The 22,037-nt window shown below is 30.8% G+C and overlaps 4 protein-coding genes and 1 long non-coding RNA gene across 6 annotated transcripts; 4 read left to right on the forward strand and 1 right to left on the reverse strand.

Annotated features, from left to right (window-relative positions):
- The first annotated feature begins 5,573 nt into the window (after nucleotides 1-5,573).
- On the forward strand, nucleotides 5,574-6,223 carry LOC105784164 (uncharacterized). Its single transcript, XM_012609962.2, has 2 exons — nucleotides 5,574-5,753; nucleotides 5,858-6,223. The coding sequence occupies exons 1-2, from the start codon at nucleotides 5,648-5,650 to the stop codon at nucleotides 6,115-6,117; spliced, it is 366 nt and encodes a 121-aa protein (XP_012465416.1). The 5' UTR covers nucleotides 5,574-5,647; the 3' UTR covers nucleotides 6,118-6,223.
- Nucleotides 6,224-7,617: 1,394 nt separating this feature from the next.
- LOC128036098 (uncharacterized) lies at nucleotides 7,618-9,284 on the reverse strand. Of its 2 annotated transcripts, none has more exons than XR_008192985.1 (3): nucleotides 8,785-9,284; nucleotides 8,548-8,593; nucleotides 7,618-7,917 (listed from the first exon to the last, which is right to left on the reverse strand). It is a non-coding gene; the product is annotated as an uncharacterized LOC128036098 (long non-coding RNA). The 2 variants fall into 2 exon arrangements; XR_008192986.1 differs by having other exon boundaries at nucleotides 7,620-7,913.
- A 3,789-nt stretch (nucleotides 9,285-13,073) lies between these two features.
- On the forward strand, nucleotides 13,074-13,860 carry LOC105784163 (uncharacterized). Its single transcript, XM_012609961.2, has 2 exons — nucleotides 13,074-13,310; nucleotides 13,441-13,860. Exons 1-2 carry the CDS (start codon nucleotides 13,205-13,207, stop codon nucleotides 13,707-13,709), a joined length of 375 nt encoding a protein of 124 aa, XP_012465415.1. The 5' UTR covers nucleotides 13,074-13,204; the 3' UTR covers nucleotides 13,710-13,860.
- A 1,600-nt stretch (nucleotides 13,861-15,460) lies between these two features.
- On the forward strand, nucleotides 15,461-15,986 carry LOC105781800 (EMBRYO SURROUNDING FACTOR 1.3). The gene is made up of 2 exons (XM_012606326.2): nucleotides 15,461-15,563; nucleotides 15,650-15,986. The coding sequence occupies exons 1-2, from the start codon at nucleotides 15,503-15,505 to the stop codon at nucleotides 15,874-15,876; spliced, it is 288 nt and encodes a 95-aa protein (XP_012461780.1). The 5' UTR covers nucleotides 15,461-15,502; the 3' UTR covers nucleotides 15,877-15,986.
- Nucleotides 15,987-21,177: 5,191 nt separating this feature from the next.
- LOC105781806 (uncharacterized) lies at nucleotides 21,178-21,994 on the forward strand. Its single transcript, XM_012606329.2, has 2 exons — nucleotides 21,178-21,358; nucleotides 21,438-21,994. The coding sequence occupies exons 1-2, from the start codon at nucleotides 21,250-21,252 to the stop codon at nucleotides 21,650-21,652; spliced, it is 324 nt and encodes a 107-aa protein (XP_012461783.1). The 5' UTR covers nucleotides 21,178-21,249; the 3' UTR covers nucleotides 21,653-21,994.
- The last annotated feature ends 43 nt before the right edge of the window (nucleotides 21,995-22,037 follow it).

Below are 22,037 nucleotides of genomic sequence, written 5' to 3' on the forward strand. Positions count from 1 at the left end.
CAGGTTCCAGAACAGGAACGGAATTGCGAAAGCACAACTAATGATAATGTCTTCACCCAATCGTGTTCGAGCTCCTCTTCTCAATCCTTCATCTATTACTCCAATCCATAAAGTTTATGTTTCGTTTTTAGATGCAGTTGGGCGTTTTTTGTGTATTCTGCTGTGTACTTTGTGTACATGAACCGTTTAAACACCATATTTTGTCCTGACCCAAAGCAATGAGCCCAATTTAATCAATTTTAACAGCCCTTAAAATCACTAACTTATTTACTCTTTAAATTTTATTTAAATGACTTATTTCATAATTTTATTTTTTGGGAAATTTGTTTTGAGCTTTTTTTGAAGTGTGTACGAATTAAAGCCCAAACTGATTTGGGTTTAATTCGATGCAAAGCGAAGAACCTTACTAGGGTTTGACATGTCGCGAATCCTCTTGAAAGAGAGGGGTGCCTTCAGGAACACGGACATAGGTGGTGCACAGCTGTCGTCAGCTCGTGTCGTAAGGTGTTAGTTAAGTCCCACAACGAGCGTAACCCTCGTGTTTAGTTGTCACTGTTGAGTTTGGAACCTTGAGCAAACTGCTGGATGATAAGTTAGAGGAAGGTGAGGATGACATCAAGTCATTATGCACAATAGAAGAGACAAAGGGTCACGATCCCGCGAGGGTGAGCTAACTCCAAAAACCCGTCCTTAGTCTTGATTGCTTATAATTATTTTATTAGACAACACATGTGTTCATCCTCTCACTTTGGCTCTTATAAGCTCAATGTAAAACAAAACTATATAAACATAATATTGATAAGTTTATTTAAAGGATGTGAGACTTGTGTAATTCTTTGAAATACATAAAACTTCCAACAATCTTCCACATATTCCAAAGCACTAAGAAAGAATTTTAACTAAGTATTTCAATATAATGCAATAATCTTGGTGTCTTTTTTACTATGAACCAAAAATTTTGACAAATAGGATATAATTTACTTAAATAATTGGTGAAACAAGTTTCTATGAACCAATTATTTAACTTGTAAACTAACTTTCTCATTGAACATTTTATATTTATGATTCATTCTTCAACGCGGTTGTACGCTAATAAATCATGCATGTGTCTGGTTTTCATGAGTACGTTAGAGACTGCCAAAGATCTCATAGAAACAACACCACTTTATACTCATATAGGTCAATCCATTAACTGTATTCTACAAAGCAATACGCCACTTTTAACGGATATGAATTTGATTAAGAGTTTTTACTCATCCTCACTATCCATGCAGTTATTTGTTTAAGCATTGTTTACACCATAGGAGGGACGTAATCATATAATGCTTAATAGGTCAACTAATGACTTCGTTCTTACCCATATGAACCTAACTCATGAGATCTCCAATCACATAAATTGGGTTTCCATCATTGTTAACTTCAACCTTTGGCAATAGTCTTATTCCCCTAGATATTTCATATATTAGTTTCTTCCCAGGAGGTTCAGTCGGATGATTTATCAAATTCATATGTAATCAATTGATATTACTCCATCATATTGCAACTACTTAATCACATCATTTCTTAGACAAATATGTCTATTTTTGCCATTGAAAGTTTTATTCTTTGCAATAGGTATTGCTGACTGGCAATCACAATGCATTGACATAGAAGTTGCTGGCTTCGTGCTCAATGGAATATTTGCTAAGTTTCTCAACCACTCAACTTCATTACCAGACAACTCTAGAGTAATATACTCCATGGTAGATTTTTCTACAATAGTTTGTTTGGTTGATCTCCATGATATAACACCACCACTAAGAGTGAATATGTAACCACTAGAGGAATTTCTTTCATCTGAATCTGAGATCGAATTAGCATCGTTATATCATTATAATATTGTGAGAAACTCACTAAATAAAATACCAAAATCAATGGTCCCCTTTAAATATTTCATAAGTCTGACTATAACAGTTCAATGTTCATCACATGGGTTATGTGTGTATCTGCTTAGTTGGCATACAACATATACTATATTTGGCCGTATGAAATTCATCAATTATATGTCCAAACGAACTTAAAATGTGGCCAAGGCACTTGTAAGGACTTAACTGAGGAAGAAGAAAGAAGGAAGGAAGCGAAAAGCTTCAGCATTGCAACCTCGGGATGTTCATGTCGCAACATTGAGTCTTCTGAAGTTGGATCGAGGAAACCGAGCAATATCATGACATCGGACCTGTGGTGTGACAACCCAGAGCCCTCTGAGTAGTAGTGTCACGACCTCACATCACCAAGTTCGTGACATAGAGTTCGTAACAACCAAATCAATTGAGATTTTGGAGGGGCAAGCTGTGGAATTGCTGGTCAAACATGCCTTGTTTGGAATTATTATTAGGGGCAAACTTCTAATTGATGGTTGTTTAGATTTTCAACTATAAATATCATCTTAAATCAACATTTTGAGAGACTGAGTAGAGAATTTATGGTTGTTAAGCTAATAGTTTCTAGAATTAGATTAGAGTAATAGTACAGGGACCGGTTAGGAGAAATTTCTAGGTTAGTATTTTCTTTACTCAAACGCTCTATTTTCTTTTATATTTTCATTTCAAATGAAGATTTCAATATTGGGCTTTCATAAAATCTCGTGGAATGAAGTATTTCTACTATTGGAATAAAGAAATTCTCCAAATTATTAAGCATTTCTAAACTTATACATTTTCATCCTTTTAATTTAAATTAATTGTATGAAATTGCTTTGTGTGTTTAATTTTGCCATGAGTATGTTCTAAATTTGTTGGGTGATTGGTTAATTTAATTGTAAGCATATGATTTTACGCCTAATTATTCAATAAACAATGTGGACTAAATTGAATATATTATAAAATTTAGAACTGACAACTCTAAGTAAAAATTTAGATAAGTGAGACCAAAAGGTAATCTACCGAGTAAAAAATGATTTAATTTGGCTTAATTGAGTGAGACCAAGAGGATAATTTGATTAAGTTCCTTATTTAATTAGTCGAGATCGAAAGGTAAAATTGATTAAGTAAAGAAATTGCCAATTGAGTCCTTTAGGTGTAATTTCATTGCTTACATGAGAGTTAATTCATCACTGTTGTTGCCAATATTATTCTCTAGAACATTTTATGTCTATTTGTTTGTTTGTAATTTTTATAAATTCACCTATTTTTGATTTCCTTAATAATTGATTGCTTTAGTAGCTCGATAGACTTCCTTGTGCATGTTATTTTGTTTATTGCTTTAAATTGCATAATCTTTTTTTTTTGTTTAATCCTCAGAATATTTCTAGTATTTCGTTGTAACACAAATTATTTCAATTTTACATGTACACTTGCAGTACAAGCAGCCTATTCTTTGTTTTATATTTTACTGACGGTCAAGTTGTTAGTATCATTATCGAGAAGATTTGTTTATGACTTTTACATGTTGGACGATTTTTGTGCATGTTTTTTGTTTAGGAAGATATCAATCGAATAAGGTTAGTCAGTTTATGACCCAGCCATGTGAAGACCACTGGATGAGTGTAAAGAGAATCTTATACGCTATCTTCAAAGCTAGGGGTGTTCAAACGGTTAACCGATTGGTTAACTGAGCCGAACTAGTATTAACCGAATTAGTCGAACTTTTTAATCCTTTAACCATTAATTGAACCAAAATTTTTTCAAAAAAAATTAACCGAACTAAAATATTTCATTAATTCGGTTGATTAACCGAATTAACCGAAATTTATATTTTTATTGTTAAAACAAGTGTAAAACATATTAAAATAAATAAATTTATAATGTTCATTTGACCAAATTAGTAATACCCTAATACATATAGGTATAATATTATTTATTAAGTTCGGTTGATTATCTAATTTCGAACCGAATTAACTGTTAACCGAAATTCTAAAAAACATTTAACCGATCACTGACCGAACTAGATCGGTTAACCGATCGATTAACTGAATTAGATCGATTCGGTCAGTTAATTCGGTTTTAACCGTAGTTTGAACACCCCTATCGAAGTTACAGTTGATTTTGGTGCTGTGTTTCAACTTGCTTCAGCGTTTGTGTTAATGTGTTAACGGCGTATGCTGATACTGATTGGGGTAACAGCCTGCAAGACAACAGGTCCACCTCTGAATGTGTCGTGTATCATGGTAACCATCCCATTGCATGGAGATCGAGGAAGCAGCCGGTTGTTTTGCTGTCTACATCCGAGGCTGAGTATCGCAGTGTGGCAAGTGCTGTGTTTGAGATTGTACGGGTAAAGTCTTTACTTGACGAAATGGGAGTGAAACTGACAGGCGTTCATACAGTTTGGTGTGAATATGAGCGCCATGGCAATGTCCAAGAATCTTGTTTTCATTGCTCGGTCCAAGCACGTTGAACTGCAACTTCATCTTGTCCGTGAGAAAGTTGGGGCCAAGCAACTCATAGTCAGTCATGTTCTAGAAGGGGAGCAAATAGCTGAGAATTTATTTTGTTATCTAAGGAGTAAGCTGCAAGTTGAATCTGTTCCTGTTACTACTTGATTTTTTTTTTCTGATTAGCAGGGGCAGTATTAGCCTACTGTTACAGTATGGTCAGTTGACCAGTCAACGGTTAGTTGTTAGTGGTTAATAAGATGGTTAGCTCATAACCGTTTTAGTTAGTCATAACTGTTTTAGTTAGTCGGTTGAAGTCCTTGTATAAATATAACACTTTATTGGTATGGACAGTATTGTCAATACAGGAGAATGTGAGTTTGAATGCGCTGAAACATATTATCTTTCTATTTATGAGTTGACGAGGAACTGTGAATAATTCTAGGCATTATGTTAGAAAAACAAATACGATCAAATCTTATAATGAGATTAACAAAAAACAAAACCTATACTACATTGGTTTAAAAAACGGTGTTAGACATCATCGAATTTCTTCCAATACGATTTTGTTATTAATAATAATGTTTATATTTTTTTTTTACAAACTTAATTTTAAATGGAAACAATTTATTTAAACTTTGGCATCTACAAATGAATTTTTTTTTTCCAAATTATGCACGTGTTAATTATCTAAAACACTAAATATCAATGTGAACATAAATATTTATTTAGAATCTTGTAATATAATATATATGTAAATTTATAATTTATAATGTGAACATAAATATTTATTTACAACTTTATAATATATATATATATATTTTCACTTTATCGGAATCTAAAAATACCATTAATAGCTGATTGAGTCTTAACTTGATTGATATTGGTATTATTATCAGTGCAAGAAGACGTGGATTTGAATGTGCTGAAACGTCTTTATCTCTTATGTAAAGGTTACAATAGATTATGGATAGTTCTAAATACTGTATTAACTCAAAAACTTTAAAATAGCAGATTTTTAGCAAGGTGAAAATTTAGTTGGTCTGGTCGTACCGTGTTTCTTTTATTTTAAAAGTTACTTGGGCGGGGGAAACTTTTTTTTGTTCACACAAACCGACGAAAGAACCCAATGAATGGGTTGACGACCAAACGAAAGGTGCCATAGTATTTATAAATAGCATAGTTTGTGATGTGAAAAAACGTACTAACTAAAATAGCCAAAACAATAGTGTTTGCTGCTTTGAGAATTGGGAGAAATTGAACATCCAATCCAGAATATTAGCAGAGAAGCAAATTATGGTAATCATCAAATCTCCGTTTCCTCTCATCCTTTGCTGCTACCTCTTGGTATCTTTCGTCTTCTTCCCACAAGGAACAGTCTCTCGTAAACTACTGGGGGAAGGTAAAATGTTTTCAATTTTCTATATGTATCGTATTCATTTTCATTTCTTTTTTTAAAACCTTGTCCTGGTTTATGTGTATGATGTCCAATACATTGAATTGCAGAAGGTGGCAATGGACCAAGCAAAGCGGGAGTAAGAAAAAGTAAATCACAACCAGCACCATCTTGGGGTGGCCAGGGTTCACATCCAGCCGCATCTAACCAGGTTTCAAGGACAAGCTCATCTCCGTTCGTGGTGTATTCTCGCCAGACTGCGAACAACCCCACAGACTCAGGATGGAATTGCAAAAACTCAACTACTAATAATGTTTTCGTGCTAGCGTGTTCGAGTGCCAATTCCTACAGCAATAACCCCAATCCATAAAGTTTATGTTTCGTTTTGAGATAAAGTCTGGCGTTGTTCTTCTTTTTTTTTTGGATTAATTCTGTTGTTGTTTGGTATGTTTCACTCATACCAGCCAAAATGACATTCATGGCTGGTACACGAACTGTACACTAGGAAAGAAATAAAGAAAATGAACAAAAAAAGAAGTTAAACCTTAAATTGCTTTTCAAATTTTAAGCTTTAGACCTCAAATTTGCATCCATATTTGGATTGAAACTTGATTTTTTCAAGTTTTTCGTTATCTAAGTTTTGTTTTTTTTTTTTTAAATAGGATGTTCAATGAAAAGAAATGACTGTATGAAATAAAGACGTCACATCATTTTGTATCTCTCATCAATTATTTAATGTCATTTCAGTATTTTTTTCCATGTTATTGACACATCATTTTGATAATCTTTTTAACTTAAACCTTGGGCTCACTTGAAACTTTGGACTTTGTACCTTGAAACCTAGACTTTGAACCCTGCACCTATGGTTCAGGGTCGAGGGTCCAAGGTTGGGAGTTTAAGGTTCAAGGTCTAGGGTTTAGAGTTCAGGCTTCAGGGTTCAGGTTAAAAAATTTATCAAAATGATGTGTTACTACACCAAAACAGGCTTTTAGCGGCGTTTTAATGCCTTTAGAAGCGCCGCTAAAAGTATTTGCGGCGTTTTTGAAAGCGCCGCAAAAAATGCCGCTGTTGTCAACGCCGCAAACGTTTGTGGCATTTTCAGAAATAAATGCCGCTATAGATCATGACCTTTAGCGGCGTCTTTTCCACAAACGCCGCTATAAATCAGGACCTTTAGCAACGCTTTTACACAAACGCCACTATAGCTCAAGATCTTTAGCGGCGCTTTTCCCACAAACGCCGCTATAGATCAAGGCCTTTAGCGGCGCTTTTTCCACAAACGCTGCTATAGCTCAAGACCTTTAGCGACGCTTTGATCACAAACGCTGCTAAAAATATCATTCTTTGGCGGCGTTTATTAAATATTAAAATCAAACATTATTAAAATCAAAAATTAATTAGTATTAAATATATACTTTTAGTCAAAAGATAGTATTTAATCATATAATAAATTAATTTTTTAGTCAAAATATTGAAAAATCATATGAATATTTAAATAGCAAAATTACAAGTTCAAATAGTGCAACTAATTGATTGCAAAAAAAAAATGCACAAGTTCAAAATGTACAGTAATAAACTTGAAAATTTATAGACTAAAATGGAAATTCAAAAACCCTTTGAAATTAGACTGAAATGGGTTTACTACATCCACTGTTTACTACATGAGTTTATTGCTTCTATAAACTCAAATTAGACATTGTTGAGGAAATATAACACATTCTGATAAAGTAACAGGCTAATGGATATTTTACTTCTGAGTAGTGACTTAATTGATTTAATTCACTCACTGCCATTGAAGGTGATCTCTCCTCTTCAACAGGTCTTTCATGCAAGAACCTATCTCTGAGTAATGACTGCAAAATTAATATAAGAGTGCTACTAGTTTAGCAGGGCAACATGTGAAAACAAAAGGATTTTCATAGAACAAAACCATAAATTCATCAAACAATTTAGTATGAAGAATAACGAATCCAAAACAAACAACATAAAAATCAAATAAATCAACTGCTAATACCATCGTTGAATCAACTTTAGTTTCAGTGCATTGATAGCTACAACTGCTTTCTCCAGCTCCAGCCTTGGCATATTTTTCAGTCATTGATCGTGCAGAACCTATGACTAACTTCATGCTGTGCAGTGTTTACCTCAAATCATAAATTACAATGCCTGCCTTCAACATGAAATAAGAAAAATATAGCATGATGAATTTGAGTTCAGGAAGTCAGCAACAATCATAAGAATCTAAGACACTGCCATACAAGGATCATTTCAAGACTAACACTTTTCGAAGAGAAAAGTACTGCATAAAAACAGCTCTGGAGTTGAAATTTACTTCAGAGGGTCCTCAATGCAAACATAGGGATTTTATATGGACGGAAAAAATTATCATGGCAATTTTTCAACATTTTGAGATCGAAAAGAAAGAAAGCTTGTTCAGTCTAAGGTCATCAGCCAAAAATCATAAATTCTATAATCTTGAAATGCAAATACAACCAAAAGCTCCACAAATATTAAACCAAGCATAGTGAATAAATTTACTAACATACATCTCCAAGTATGAAGCTCAAGTCATTACTGACATTTATATTTTCTAGTAATCATGTGGATGCCGACATTCGAATGAAATCAATCAAGAAAATATGTCACTCCATTTCATTAAAGTTATTACAAACTAAAAAAAATTAGCTAGAAAACAATGAGAAAAAACTACATTAACTAATAAATTGTTGATAAGAAACGTATATAAACATGCAAAAGAACAGATTTTTTTTAAAAAAAAAAAGAAAAACACATGTCTAACCTTCATGGAAGAACTCGAACGTTAAAACCCACGTGCCAAAACCAACCTGGAAAAATAGATTTTCATTGTTATAAATCTTTGAACTTTGATTGTCAACTTTTTTTTCCAATATTTCTTTGTTCCTCTTCGCTCTTTTCTTGCTGCAAATAAATACAGGCAGAGCAAGAAAAAAAAACCTGTGAAAAAAATAAAATTAAAAAATAACAAATAAGACAAAGCAAAGAAAACTTTAGTGACCTTGAAAGAGAGAACTTAGCTTTCATGGATACGAACAAAGCAAAGCGAAGAGCATGTGGAATTTGGATTATTATGAGCTCACTCAATCATCTCTACTTCACAATCCAAACTCAAACAAAATGCAAATCTCTACTGTTCTGAAACGCCATATATGTCTACAATTTTCTTATATATATATATATATATATATATCAGTCAAAGTGTACTGACCATGTACTGCCACCCTAAATTACCTGCAAAATAAATCACTACCAGTAAGGGCAGCAGCACAACTCAAGCAATTTCTTTAATCATCAAAATATAATCTTCATCGGAAAGTGAAAGCTGATTATATCAAAATCAAAAAGTGAAGCTGATTTCTGTTTGGACTATGATGAACATAAATAAATTACTTTATGCTATAAGATTAGATATGCTACCTATTTATTCATAAAATCAAACTGATTCTATCATGTGCCAACTGAGATCAAAGAAAGAAAATCATTAATAATAATAATAATAATAATCTATTTAATTGATTTTGATGTTTTGAAATTAAAATTTTCAATATTTGAAAAAAATTAGAATTTAAAAATGGGTAAACAAGTATAATTTAATAATTTTTAATGTATTATTTTAGTTTCTACTGTTTTTCACTTTTAATTCTTAATTTTTTTATCCTGATCCATACTTTAAAATATAATTTGGATGACCAAAATATAGGAATCAACCAGGGACAGAGCTAAAGGGACGGGTAAAATTAGAAACTATAAAACTAGAAACTCCAACTACTCGCTATATGGCTGTTAATTAGATAAAATTAGCTAGACACTGGCTCTAAACTTATGGTAAAAGCCTTAGACTAAAACTTATGCGAATTCGATAATACATTAAGTTAGATATAGCTAGACACTCGCTATATGGTTTTAGTCTAAGCTTATTAAAAGCTTTGGACTAGCTACAACATCTTCATATCTTGCAAGAGGAGGTGGATATGGAGTATAGCTAGACACTGCTTCCTTCGTAGGCACAAAAGTCTGCTTGGCGAATGAAGTTGACGCCATTGACTATATTCCTTTTGTTTTTCAGTATTCCACCCTTGACAAACCCTTCACTGTTCAAACCACCAACAATATCAACCATTAGCTGTCATTTTATTACTGCTCTATAGACTTAAATGCATGCGAAGAAAAAAAATATCCAAAGACAAACAACACTGTTGAACTAGAATGAAGTCAGAGTAAAAGAAACCCTACCAAGCCAAAACTAAAAGAAAACAAAGGCTAGCATGCACAACAAGAAGAAAAGCCGATGACTGAAGAGAAAAGCAGACAATGCAAAAAGTAAAGGCAAAGATAGGGAATATATTGAAAGAGTACTATTACTACTTTCCCCTTTCCCTTTTCCCATTTCTTTTACTACTATTTTATTACTATATTTTCAATTTTTCTCTCTTCTACAATATTACGTCCAATGATTTAGTGAGAGCGAAAGTGATTCAAAATCAGTAAAAGCCAAAATCCAAATCCAAATACCTTTTGGGGCCATTGCTTGCTGCTTCCTCAAACCCTTCTAAATTCTAAACAATAAATGAATTGCAGACAAAAAAAAATTAGAAAATAGCATTAAATAATTAGTAAAGAATAGAATGATGTGACAACCCTTTCCCCGTTCCACGAAAATTAATTTTTCAAAATTCTGTTTGAATGAAGATAATATCCAACTAACAATTATAACTCAATTATTCAAAATTTGTCTGGATTATGCAAAGTATCGTAAAGAATCATCGCACACTCTAACCTCACCAACCTGACAATTTAATCTAGATGGTGAATGAGCTAATTTATTACAATCCCTTTTCATATAATTAAAAATAACCTTACGACAATCGAGGACTATATCATGAAGATCAAGAACCAAAGTACCCCTGTCCCAGCATGGTTCGTCCCTTTTCTCAATTTCCTGTTTTGCTAGCTGTTAGAGTATTCAATGAATGTGACTAAAAGCACGTGTTAAAAAGTTGTTAAGTAGTTAAGCAGTTAGTTTGGTGTCAGTTACAGCTCATGCTACACTGCTACGTGTTTGTATAAATACCTAGCCATTCTGCATGGCTAAACGCAAGATATATGAAAGGAATTATTTTTCTCATTTCTTGTTCTTTGTATAAGTCTAATACTAGCAAGGAATCCGATTCTACCTATAAGCTGGTAAAACATTTAAAAACAGCCACCTCTAATCCCTCCTGAATAGAACAAACTGCTACATTTCCAACTTTCGGAACAGCCGCACAAGTTACACAACCATGGTCAGCTCGTATAAATATTCCTAAGTCAGTCTCTTGCTTCCTTCTATCAAAACCGGCATCCACATTTAGCTTGAAAAAGCTTCTCTATGTGGCTGTATCCATCTCTCCTGCTAATGCAGTCCTTGTCGAGACCGTGTTTCTTCTGAATGACCAAACACCTGCCTAAAAAGTTTTATTTCTATTGAACCAACGGTGGCATAGGATAATCATGCTCCTCTCAACCCATTTCAAATTACGAATCAGCAGTCACCTGCATAAAGTTATCCCAAAATTTAGACTCACCAGTAACTAAGTCAAATTCACCGGCAAGTTAGGACAGATGCAATTCCAAAGTCTTCTTCTCAAGCAACATTCAAACAACACATGCCATCCCAAAGTTGCTCGGAAGAATCCCTTTGAATAACCTCCAATGAAACACTTTAATCATTGGTATAACTTTGGATGGCCACAATAGTTTCCAAAGATCTCTACCCCGATTCTGATCCTCTACCAACTGGCCATTAATCTTTCTTGCCACAAAGAATGTTGATTTCACGGTGAAAATACTCCTACGTAGATGTAGAAATTTTCGGATCAATTATAAAAACTTCTTATTCAATTTTGAAGTTGCTCTCTTATCTTATTCAGCCAATTTAAAAAAGACAAAACTCATTTTTGAATTGAGAATAACACCGCAACCATCAGCTAGTTGCTCTCTAATCTTGTTCAACCAGACATAAAAAAAAGGTAAACACATTTTTAAGATAAAATCTAAAAGACCTTTGAAGTGTAATTATCCATCCAATATCATGTCTCAAAGACCATAATTGGATCAAAACTATCCCAATCCTTTTGTATATAAAGGTGATAAAATATGTTTTCAACATTAAATTTGACAACCCTTAAAGCGGACTTAACTACTCTAAAATCAAGTTTTGAAGATTTTTGGATTCTCCAAACTCGCTTTTAGGATCAAGCCTAAAAACTTTTGAATCAAACCTCATTGATTCAAGAGTAAGTTTTGAAGACCCTTGAGTCTAAAGAAAATCAAAATTTTCAAGCAAACATCTCTACAAATCTAGTTTCAAGATCAAATCTCAAAGACACTTGAAGCGTAATCATTCATACATAATTTAAAATTACATGTTGAAAATTTAAACATTGAAAACTTAAGTACTGAATTTAAGTTATAAAATTTATTTGTATATTACTTAAAATTAGGTACACAATATAATTATATTGTTTGATGGATGTAAATTTTAATTATAATAATTTTTAAGTTAAAATTTAAACTTCAATTTTTAAAGGGTAATATAAGTTTAAAATAAAAAATTTATGTAAAGGATAATATAATTAAAATAATTAATTTTTTGTATTAATTAATCCATCTATAATTTTCTATATTTTTATAGAAAAATTTTATATATTTTTATAGATTATGAAATATTTTTTTTATTTTTAACAAATTTAATTATTTCAATGTGTTATTAAATAAGACTTAAGTCTCAAAGCAGGGGCGGAGCCAAGGGGTTGCAAGGGCCCTGGCCCCCCCTAAAATAGAAAATTTTACCTTTACTCCTTCTATAATTTTTAAAATTTTAAATTAATATATAGTAAAATCACACTTTGGCCCCCTAAGAATGAGAAAAAATTGATTTAATCCTTCAAAAATTATAAAGATATATACTATTAAAATGGTAAAATTTTATTTTTACTATTATAAAAATATATAACTTTATTCCGACCCCTCAAAAAATTTTCTGGCTCCACCCATGTCAAAGACCATTGGAGCATAGCTTCAATTTATTATCTAAATATTTTCAAAATAAGTAGTGAATCAATATTTAAAAGAGTTTCTTGAAGGGGAAGATTTGGTTGGTCTACTCTTACCGTGTTCAAAGTTACTTCGGCGTCAATGTTTATTTATTTTTGTCCATGAGGTACCTTTACTTGCGTTTACACTAACTGCAGCGAAAGAACCCAAATAATGGGTTGACGACCAAGAAATAAAATAGTTGTCATAGTACTTATAAATGGCAGAGCTGTGATGAGAACAAACATACTAATTACCATAGCCGAAACAATAATAGTGTTTGTTGTTTTGAGAATTGGGAGAAATTGAACATCCAATCCAGAATATTAGCAGAGAAGCAAATTATGGTAACCATCAAATCTCCATTGCCTCTCATCCTTTGCTGCTACCTCTTGGTATCTTTCGTCTTCTTCCCACATGGAGCACTCTCTCGTCAACTACAGGGGGAAGGTAAAAATGTATTCAATTTTCTGTATGTATTTTAATCATTTTCATTTCTTTTTTTTAAAACCCTTTACAAACTCATTAAGGAAGCCTTGTCCTGGTTTATGTGTATGATGTCCATTGCATTGAATTGCAGGTGGTGGCAATAAACGAAGCAAAGCGGACGTAAAAAGAAGTACATCACGATCAGCACCATCTTGGGTTGGCCAGGATTCACATCCACCACCGTCTAGCCAGGTTTCAAGGACAAGTTCAAGTTCAAGTCAATCTACGGTCGTGGAGTATTCTCGTCAGGATTCCAACAGCCCCACAGGCCCGGGATGGAATTGCCAAACCACAACTACTAGTAATGGTTACGCGAGATCGTGTTCGAAGACCACTTATCAATCCTCCACCAGCCCATAAAGTTTATGTTTCGTTCTGAGATAAAGCTTGGTGTGTATTCTGTTGTTGTTTGGTATGTTTCGCCCATACCAGCCAAAATGATATTCATGGCTGGTATATTAACTGTGTACTACGAATGAAATAAATGATAAAAGAAGGATATATAATAAAGTTAAACCTTAATCTTTTTTTTATCAAATTAGGGGTCTTCATAATTTGGTTAAAACTGAATTAACTAATCGAACTGATTTAATTAGGTTAATCGGTTCGTGATCGAATTTAGTTCGATTAGAAATCGGTTAATAATTTTTGAGATTTCAATTATCGATTAATACGGTTCTGAATTAAGTAATATATTATATATAATATATTTTTATATTAACAATGCATGTTTTTAAAGATTTTAAAAGCCTCAAGTTTAGTATGACTTGAGGAAACCTTGAGTTTACATTTAAAAATAACCCAAATTTCTTTGATTGCTTAAATATATATTGATTGTCAACTCAAAGATAAAGTTTTGTAATATATGTTCTCTTTAAATAAATAATATATTGAGACGTACGTTTAGAAGTTCACCTTTTAATTGGTAGAATAATAATTGCAGTTTTTAATTTTTATATTTTTATTAATTCGACCCTAGTTCTATATAAAAATCATAAAAATTTAAATTTATTTTAAAAATAGAAACTTCTATATAAAATTTCTAGAAAAATAAAATCTCAAAAATGTTGTTGAAGAATTAATACGTATGGAAAAAAATTATCATTCAATAGAATCCAATAATAAATTAAAAACAAAACAAAACCAAAAAAAAAGGTTAGATCATTGCATGCTTCCTCAACGTTTTACAAAACTAAATTAGTAATATTTTCAAGTCAGGTTCCATGCCCTTGAAGAACATCAAGAATTGATAGTACAGAGGCTTGTGAAATCGATTTTGATGTCATTCTTTTAGCAAAACATATCACAAATTTTCTTTTTCAAACTCAATTCAGAATTTCATTTCATTTAAATTATTTTTCAAAACAGAAATTGTAAAAACAAATTATATTCTAGTTTCTTTTCTTTTCTTATAACGAAAAAAATATGTCAAGAAACAAAAAGTTAAAAATAGAACCAATAATTTTGCTTAATATATTTTTTTATTTTTCTATGTTTTATTTAAAAGAATGGGCATTAGATATTACCATACAAATAATACAAAGAAAAAAATTAGAGGATTTAAAATAATTCTCCTCATTTTCTCCCTTTATCTATTTTTGAAATTTTCATTTACTTTTATTTTATTTTAATTTTAATTTTAAAATGTTCTAATTTTTTAAAAAATTCAATTTTCATCATTTTATACTAAAGAATAAAATTATTATTATACCAATTAAAAGGTGTTGCTCAATGATCAGGTGACAAAGAAAAACATTTGAAAAGCTTAATGATCAAATTATAATTTTTCTTAAACTAAATGACCAAAAAATTTTACCCATAATTTAGTGACCAATAGCGTAACTTACTCAAAAAATTAATCACAATTGAGCTTTGACACTCGTAATTAATTTTAAAAATTTATACGTTTAATTTATTTTATTTTTTAATATTTTCTTAAAAGTACGTGCCACTTTACAATGAATGAAATAACTTTAATAAATTTTGTTACGAAAAACAATTACATAAGTCATGGAGTATCCTCTTTCGATTGGTCCAACTATTTATTGTATTTAGACTTACATCATAGAGAGCATATGCTGCTATATATATCGAAAATCTTGAGAATAGGGCTTCAATAAAATTTACTGTCAACATCGGTAGCAACCAAGTCAATGACTGTTCATTTAGCTTTCCTTTTCCTGGTGTTTGCTTCTCTTGTAGCCCTTCATGAATGTACGTGTACTCAATTACAATTTACACAGTTGTTTTTCTTCTAATTGTTGATATACCCTTTTGATGTTTCATTTTGATTTGATCAGGCACCAATGACGATGAGCTTGATCGGAGCATACCAACAGGCAACGAAATAATACTAGGACCATGCAGTCATTCAACATGCGGTGTAGAATCAGCATCGGAGAACGACAGCATATTCCGAAATTGTTGGTGCTGTTTATTACTAAAATCACATCTTTGTTATACCTATAGAATTGTCTGCGAAAACAATTGCGCACCCGGACCACCTCCTGATCTTGCAATTCCTTGACTGGATCACCTTGCTTTTGCAAGGCTGAGATGACCCTCTAGTTGTTGAAACCAACATGTCACTTGTTTCCAATAATCATGAATAAGAAGTGGCCAAAATAAATTTTATTATTCGATTGTGGTATCCATCCTAAGGCTCTAGCTTAGAAATTTATATGGGTAATTACAGTTACCAAAATATTAAATACTCTTCTAACCATAAATACATGAAAATATTAGCATTTTATCCCTGCTAAATAATATTTTTGTCCCTTCCAAAATCCTATAAATATGAGGCATTTTACTAAAAACAAATCTTCTTCTACTCTCTCTCTCTCATTCTTTCTGAAACTTTAGAATTTTTCTTAAATTGCATTAGAGAAAATTTAGTCTAGGAGTTTAGGTTTCAAGGAGAACCGTTTGTGACTCCTTCAAACTTTCCTGTGAATTTATCCTAGTCCAATTGAGTTCTACCTTCCTTATTTGAGTGTACAAATATCGAAAAACTGTGTTAACCTTGAAAAACTACAACAAGCAGGGTAAATTCATTTTTAAGACAGTAGTTCTTCCACGGTACAGTAATACTTTATTTATTTCCAGCAGACATTTGGTATAATGAAAAGTTATCACTTACGAAAAAACTTAATTAGTTAAATGTTATTTCAACTTTGGATATGCAAAAATTGATTCACAAGTTGCATATCTTCATAATCTTAAATCAATATGAAAGTTGTTTTTCAAATGTGTTCACGTAATGTATTAAATCAAAATATGAGAAAAACAGTAAACACAACTAGCATGACTTGAACCCAAGTCACATTTAAGGTAATGAACACATTTGACCATCAAACCATCATATAAAATTCTAATATTAAATATTTAATTTATATATTTATTAACAATAAAATTATTAAAAAAATTAAAATATATAAATATTATCTTTTATTTATAATGATAATTTTTTAAAATAACATCACATTTTTTTTTAAAAGTGTTGAATGTACCAAAAATATAATTATAACTTTTTCAAAATTTTAATCAATATTTTTTAATATACGACAAACGTTATAAAGTAACTTTTCACACCTCCATAATAAACCACGTTTCAATTATGAGATGAAAAAGCACCAAACACCCTGCTTGAATGCATCCACGTGCTTTTCAGAAATTGAGATAACTTCAATCTGATCCTTCAAACTTCATATATTTAATTTCATCCCTTATTAAGTTTTAATTGCTTCGATTCAATCCCAATTTAATTCTAATTGCACTCAATATATATATATATATTTATTTATTTATTTATTTATTTATATGTTTATATATGATTTTTAATTTGATTATTTAACTTTATACTTTACCATTAATTTAATATACTTGATTTATTTTATAAAAATAAAATAGAATTTTTAATAAAATGGATTATTTTAAAAGATATTTATTAAAAATATAAAAACATAATTTATAATTTTTAGAACCCTAAAACAAGATCTAATATAAGCTGGAAGCCTAAAAATAATAGCCAAATACATGCATAAATCAAGAATCAAATAAATTATAGTCTTTAATCTTTCATTGAATCGCATATTCAAATATTAATCCAACCTATATTTATAACATAAACTTAAAGGGTTTCAATCAATATTTTCAACATGCAAAATTGATGGACAAAATATTTATTAGTCGATACACCAAATCAATATTTTAAATCCTTAAAATTCTAAAACAAATCGAAACCTAAATAATTTAACATAAATCCAAAAGATTTGGCATGTATGATAAGAAGAACACTGAATCCAAATATCAAGTTCATAAAATTTAAAAAAAAACGAATAAAACCCAAAAATAATAGAGAATCAATTCGTTCTAAATGATTTAACATGACGAGACTCGGATGCCACTTGTTAGAACCGTAAAAACAAGATCTAATATAAACTTAAAATTATAAACCAGAATCTATCATGTCAAATCATTAAGAATAAATCAAAAATAAAACTAGATGCAGAAACATACTTGAATTGATCGATTTCTTGAAATCTACGAATCTTGGGGTTTTGATATTTCAAATTAGTACACAAGTAATCTAGAGAATGTGGCTCTCTTTTTTCTAAAGATGGGATATTAGAAAAGTTACGTTGTGTGTAATTTGGAAACCATAACCCTAATATATAATTTTGGCACATTAGCCCTAATTTTTAATCAACCCATCATCAATTAGAAATTAGTTACTAGAGTTATTTGACCCATACTTTATTTAATAATTAAAGCCCAACAAACATTAAACAAATTAGATCCCTTTTAATTTGGGCTAACATATTATGATGGCAAATAATAACATGTTATATAGATGTTTATATTTTCCAACAATTTTATGTTGCAATCTTTTAAATAATAATATTATTTGTAGAGTTTTATAAAAACTTTTAAGAAATAATTAAATATAATTAAATTAATACATATAATTAACCCTAAACCCGAAATTTATTTAAGAATATACTTAATCAACCAACCTATACATTGTACGGGATAATCAAACTAGTATATATATATATATATATATATATATATATATATCTTGTGCAATGAACGAGACAGAATTTTGCAGTCTTATAAATTTATCAGAAATTTCAATTATATTTAAATTATTATATATTTATATAAATATATTTAAATTATCAAAATTGAATAATATATTAATATTTATTCTTTGTCATATTAAAAAATCACCTTTATTGTATAATTCAACATCGCGTGCATGGCGTTAAGGAAAAGGCAGTCCGTCAACAGCGTATCTCTGTGTTTTTATACGTGGAAGTCAGCCAATTCCCACTAGTTGTCCCTGCATGCATTACCGTATTCAAGGCTCCCCTTGGCAAATTCAAGCCAATCAATTTTTGGGATAAAAATCATTTGTAGCCCTCCCATTTTGATTCAACAACATGCATGTTTTCAATTATTTTTATTCATAAGGATTTTAATATTGTTTTTAAAAATTATTATATAATCATATTTTCGTTAATTCATTAACGGGTGTTGATTAGTATGGAGAGGTGATTAAAATTCTTGTTAAACATCCGTTTGGTATAAATTCAAACTGTGTTACTCTTATCTAGATCTAATCATGGGTCGAACTATTGGGAGAGCTTGGGCAAAAATATAAGCTCGAAAAATGGGCTTGGAAAATAATAATGCCCGTTTTCTAAATGGACTAAGCCTCGGGTATTATTTTTTTGGATTGGGCCCGCTCCAAATAAATTGTTTTATTGTTGTTTTACTGCTATTTTGTTGTCATTTTTTTGTTGTTTTGCTAACATTTCGCTATTGTATTGTTACTATTTTGTTATTATTGTTTGGATATTGTATAATTCTTATTTTATTATTAATTTTGTTACTATTTTAAAAGCACTTGCTTGTTAAGTTGCAACTATCTTAGTGTTATTTAAGTATAAAGAATTTTTTTAAAATGTATTTTTAATTTGTTGAGAAACATTTATTTTACTATTTTTAGTGTATTTGACGTATTTTATTTTTTAAATTAGTTTTTATATAAAAATAATTTAAAAAAATTAATATGGGCGAGTTGAGTTAAGCTCGGGTTTAGCATTTTAATCTGAGCCAAGCTTGGGCAGAAATTTAAGCTCATTTTTTCGGCCGAGCCCTAGCTTAAAATTTTGTATCGGCACAATCCGAATACGACACATGATCAAGTCTACTCCCATCCTACCCTAATACTATATCTAAAAAAAACTTTAAATATTGTTTTAATTGACTTTTTTTTTATAGATTCACCACTTCTATTCTTATTCTTTTTAACCCGAAAAAAAAAAGTCCAACCCATCTTGTGTTTTTAGTGAATAACAGAAACGCGACTAGCGTGACTCATATTCAGATCACACTTGGAGCGATAAACACTACCATAAGTTAAATGCACAATTTTCTATCCAACCCATCTCTTTTTCTTTTTTTCTTTTTTTGATGAAAAATAATACAAAATTACATGAGATCAAATGCCCAAACCTATCCGAACCATCTTTTTAATTGATGCAATATCGATTTGTCCTAACTAAACTTAAAGTCCTGTAGTTTTTGTTTTATACATAGAAACCTAAAAGTCTTACAATATTGACAAATAAAATGAACCAACCCAAATTTTGGGTTGATTGAGATAATTAATTGAAGGCATAGTCAAGGGCGTAATTAAGGCCACTGAATTTTATAAGTGTTTTAATATTACATATTATCATTCAAGAAAAGTGTATATTTATATCTAACCCCTAAATTTTAAGACTTTCTGAAGTGCATGCCTTATAATATTTAAGGTATATTTAACGTTTGATCCCTTAATTTTCTTTTAATTTTGATCCATTTTAAATATTTAGCTTGAAATTATAAATTTTGATAACACTTCTGGTCTAGATCTCATTTATTAATTTTAATTTAATTATCTCTATTTTACTTTAATAAATCAAGCAAACATATTCATGTTAACTGGTAAAATAACATTACATAATTTTATGCATAATTAAGTTAAATTTTTTAACATAAGGTATTAATTCTTATTAAATTTTCTACACACGTAATGTGATGACACTAATTTATTAGTTAATAATGTCATTATTATTATTTGAATAGTTAAAGAGGACACAAGATTAATCCCAACCATCCCAAATCAGGCTTAATAAAAAAAATAGGTAAACTACACTCAAGGTTATTAAATTATTAGTAGGTTTACAATTTGATCATTTGACTTTAAAAAGTTACAAAATAGTCATTGAATTACCTGAGAGTTTTCATTTAAGCCATTGAACTATTCAAAAGTTTTTATTTAAGTCACTGGGATATTAAGTTTTTTTTTTTTTTAGTTCAGCCAGCGAGCTCCAAATGACGATTCGACGATGGTATGGTGGATCAATACCCATTGACGAGAAAAAGAATATTCCTTAAATCCAAGTTGATCTAACGATCAGTGTTGAAGATCGGGGAAGAAAACTATTTCAATTTTGGTTTGCAGATTCGTGACATTTAAAGTTGCTTCATGAGAAAAATTGAATTGTAGAAGAGAATGAGAATGAGAGCTTTCGATTGTTGCAGAGGTTGCAAGTAGAGAATGTCATACAACATCGATTTTAACAACTCAATAACTTAAATTAAAATTTTTAAATAATTTAATAACTATTTTATAATTTTTTAAAAAAATTACGTGATAAAAACGTAAATTGAATTTCATATTTTTGTCACCAAAAAGTTAAACTAAAAATATTCTAAATTTGAAGTACCTTTAATCTTGACCCCTTATATAGCCTCCTTGGCATTGTATTTATAAGAAGGACGTCTGCCAAATGATTAAAAAGGAGACACCCACGCAAGTTACAAGATATTAGCAGATAAGCAACTTATGGAAACCAAACCTTCATTGCTTCTTATCCTCTACTGCTTTCTCTTGGCATCGTTTCTCTTCTTCCCACATGGAGCAGACTCTCGTAAACTACTGCAGGGGGAAGAAGGTATTATTTAAGCTTTATAATTCAATCATTTTCAGTATAAATAAATATAATATCTTATATCCAATTCTTGGATTTGCAGAAGATGGCAATGGACCAAAAAAAGCGGGAGTAAGAAGAAGTCCTTCAAGATCAGCACCATCTTGGGTAGGCCATGATTCTCCTCCCAATTCTCCTCCCTCGCCGCCTTCACAGCAGTCATTTGAAAATCAAGTGCGCAGTGAAGCGGAACAAGAAGCCCAACGTGAAGCTTGCGAGTATTCCCGTAGTTATACTAATGCTTATTGTTCTCCTTAATTTTAAAAGCCTTAAAGCCGCCACACCCAACAATTAAGAGTCTGTCTTGCGCTTTCGATCCTTCCGGACCTGGGTATAGATGTTATCTACTTTGTTTGTGTACCGAGTACTGTGTGTTTTTATATGAGAAATTAGAGTGCCACAAACTAAAAAAAAAAAGAACTTCAATGTTGAAAGTTCAAGTATTAGTTGTTGGCGGATACATGCAACATTAAACATCAGTTCCAGGTTAGTTAAAGAACTGTTTAATCTCTGTTAAGTGTATACTCTTTCTAATTACTTAGATTACAAGCTTTTGTTATGTATGCTAAACTATAAAAATAGTTACTTTTGTTTGTCTCATATTATATTTTAATCACTTATGTTTAAAATGTTACGTTTTAGT

Source organism: Gossypium raimondii, chromosome 13 (assembly GCF_025698545.1).
Source record: "Gossypium raimondii isolate GPD5lz chromosome 13, ASM2569854v1, whole genome shotgun sequence".
NCBI lineage: Eukaryota > Viridiplantae > Streptophyta > Magnoliopsida > Malvales > Malvaceae > Gossypium > Gossypium raimondii.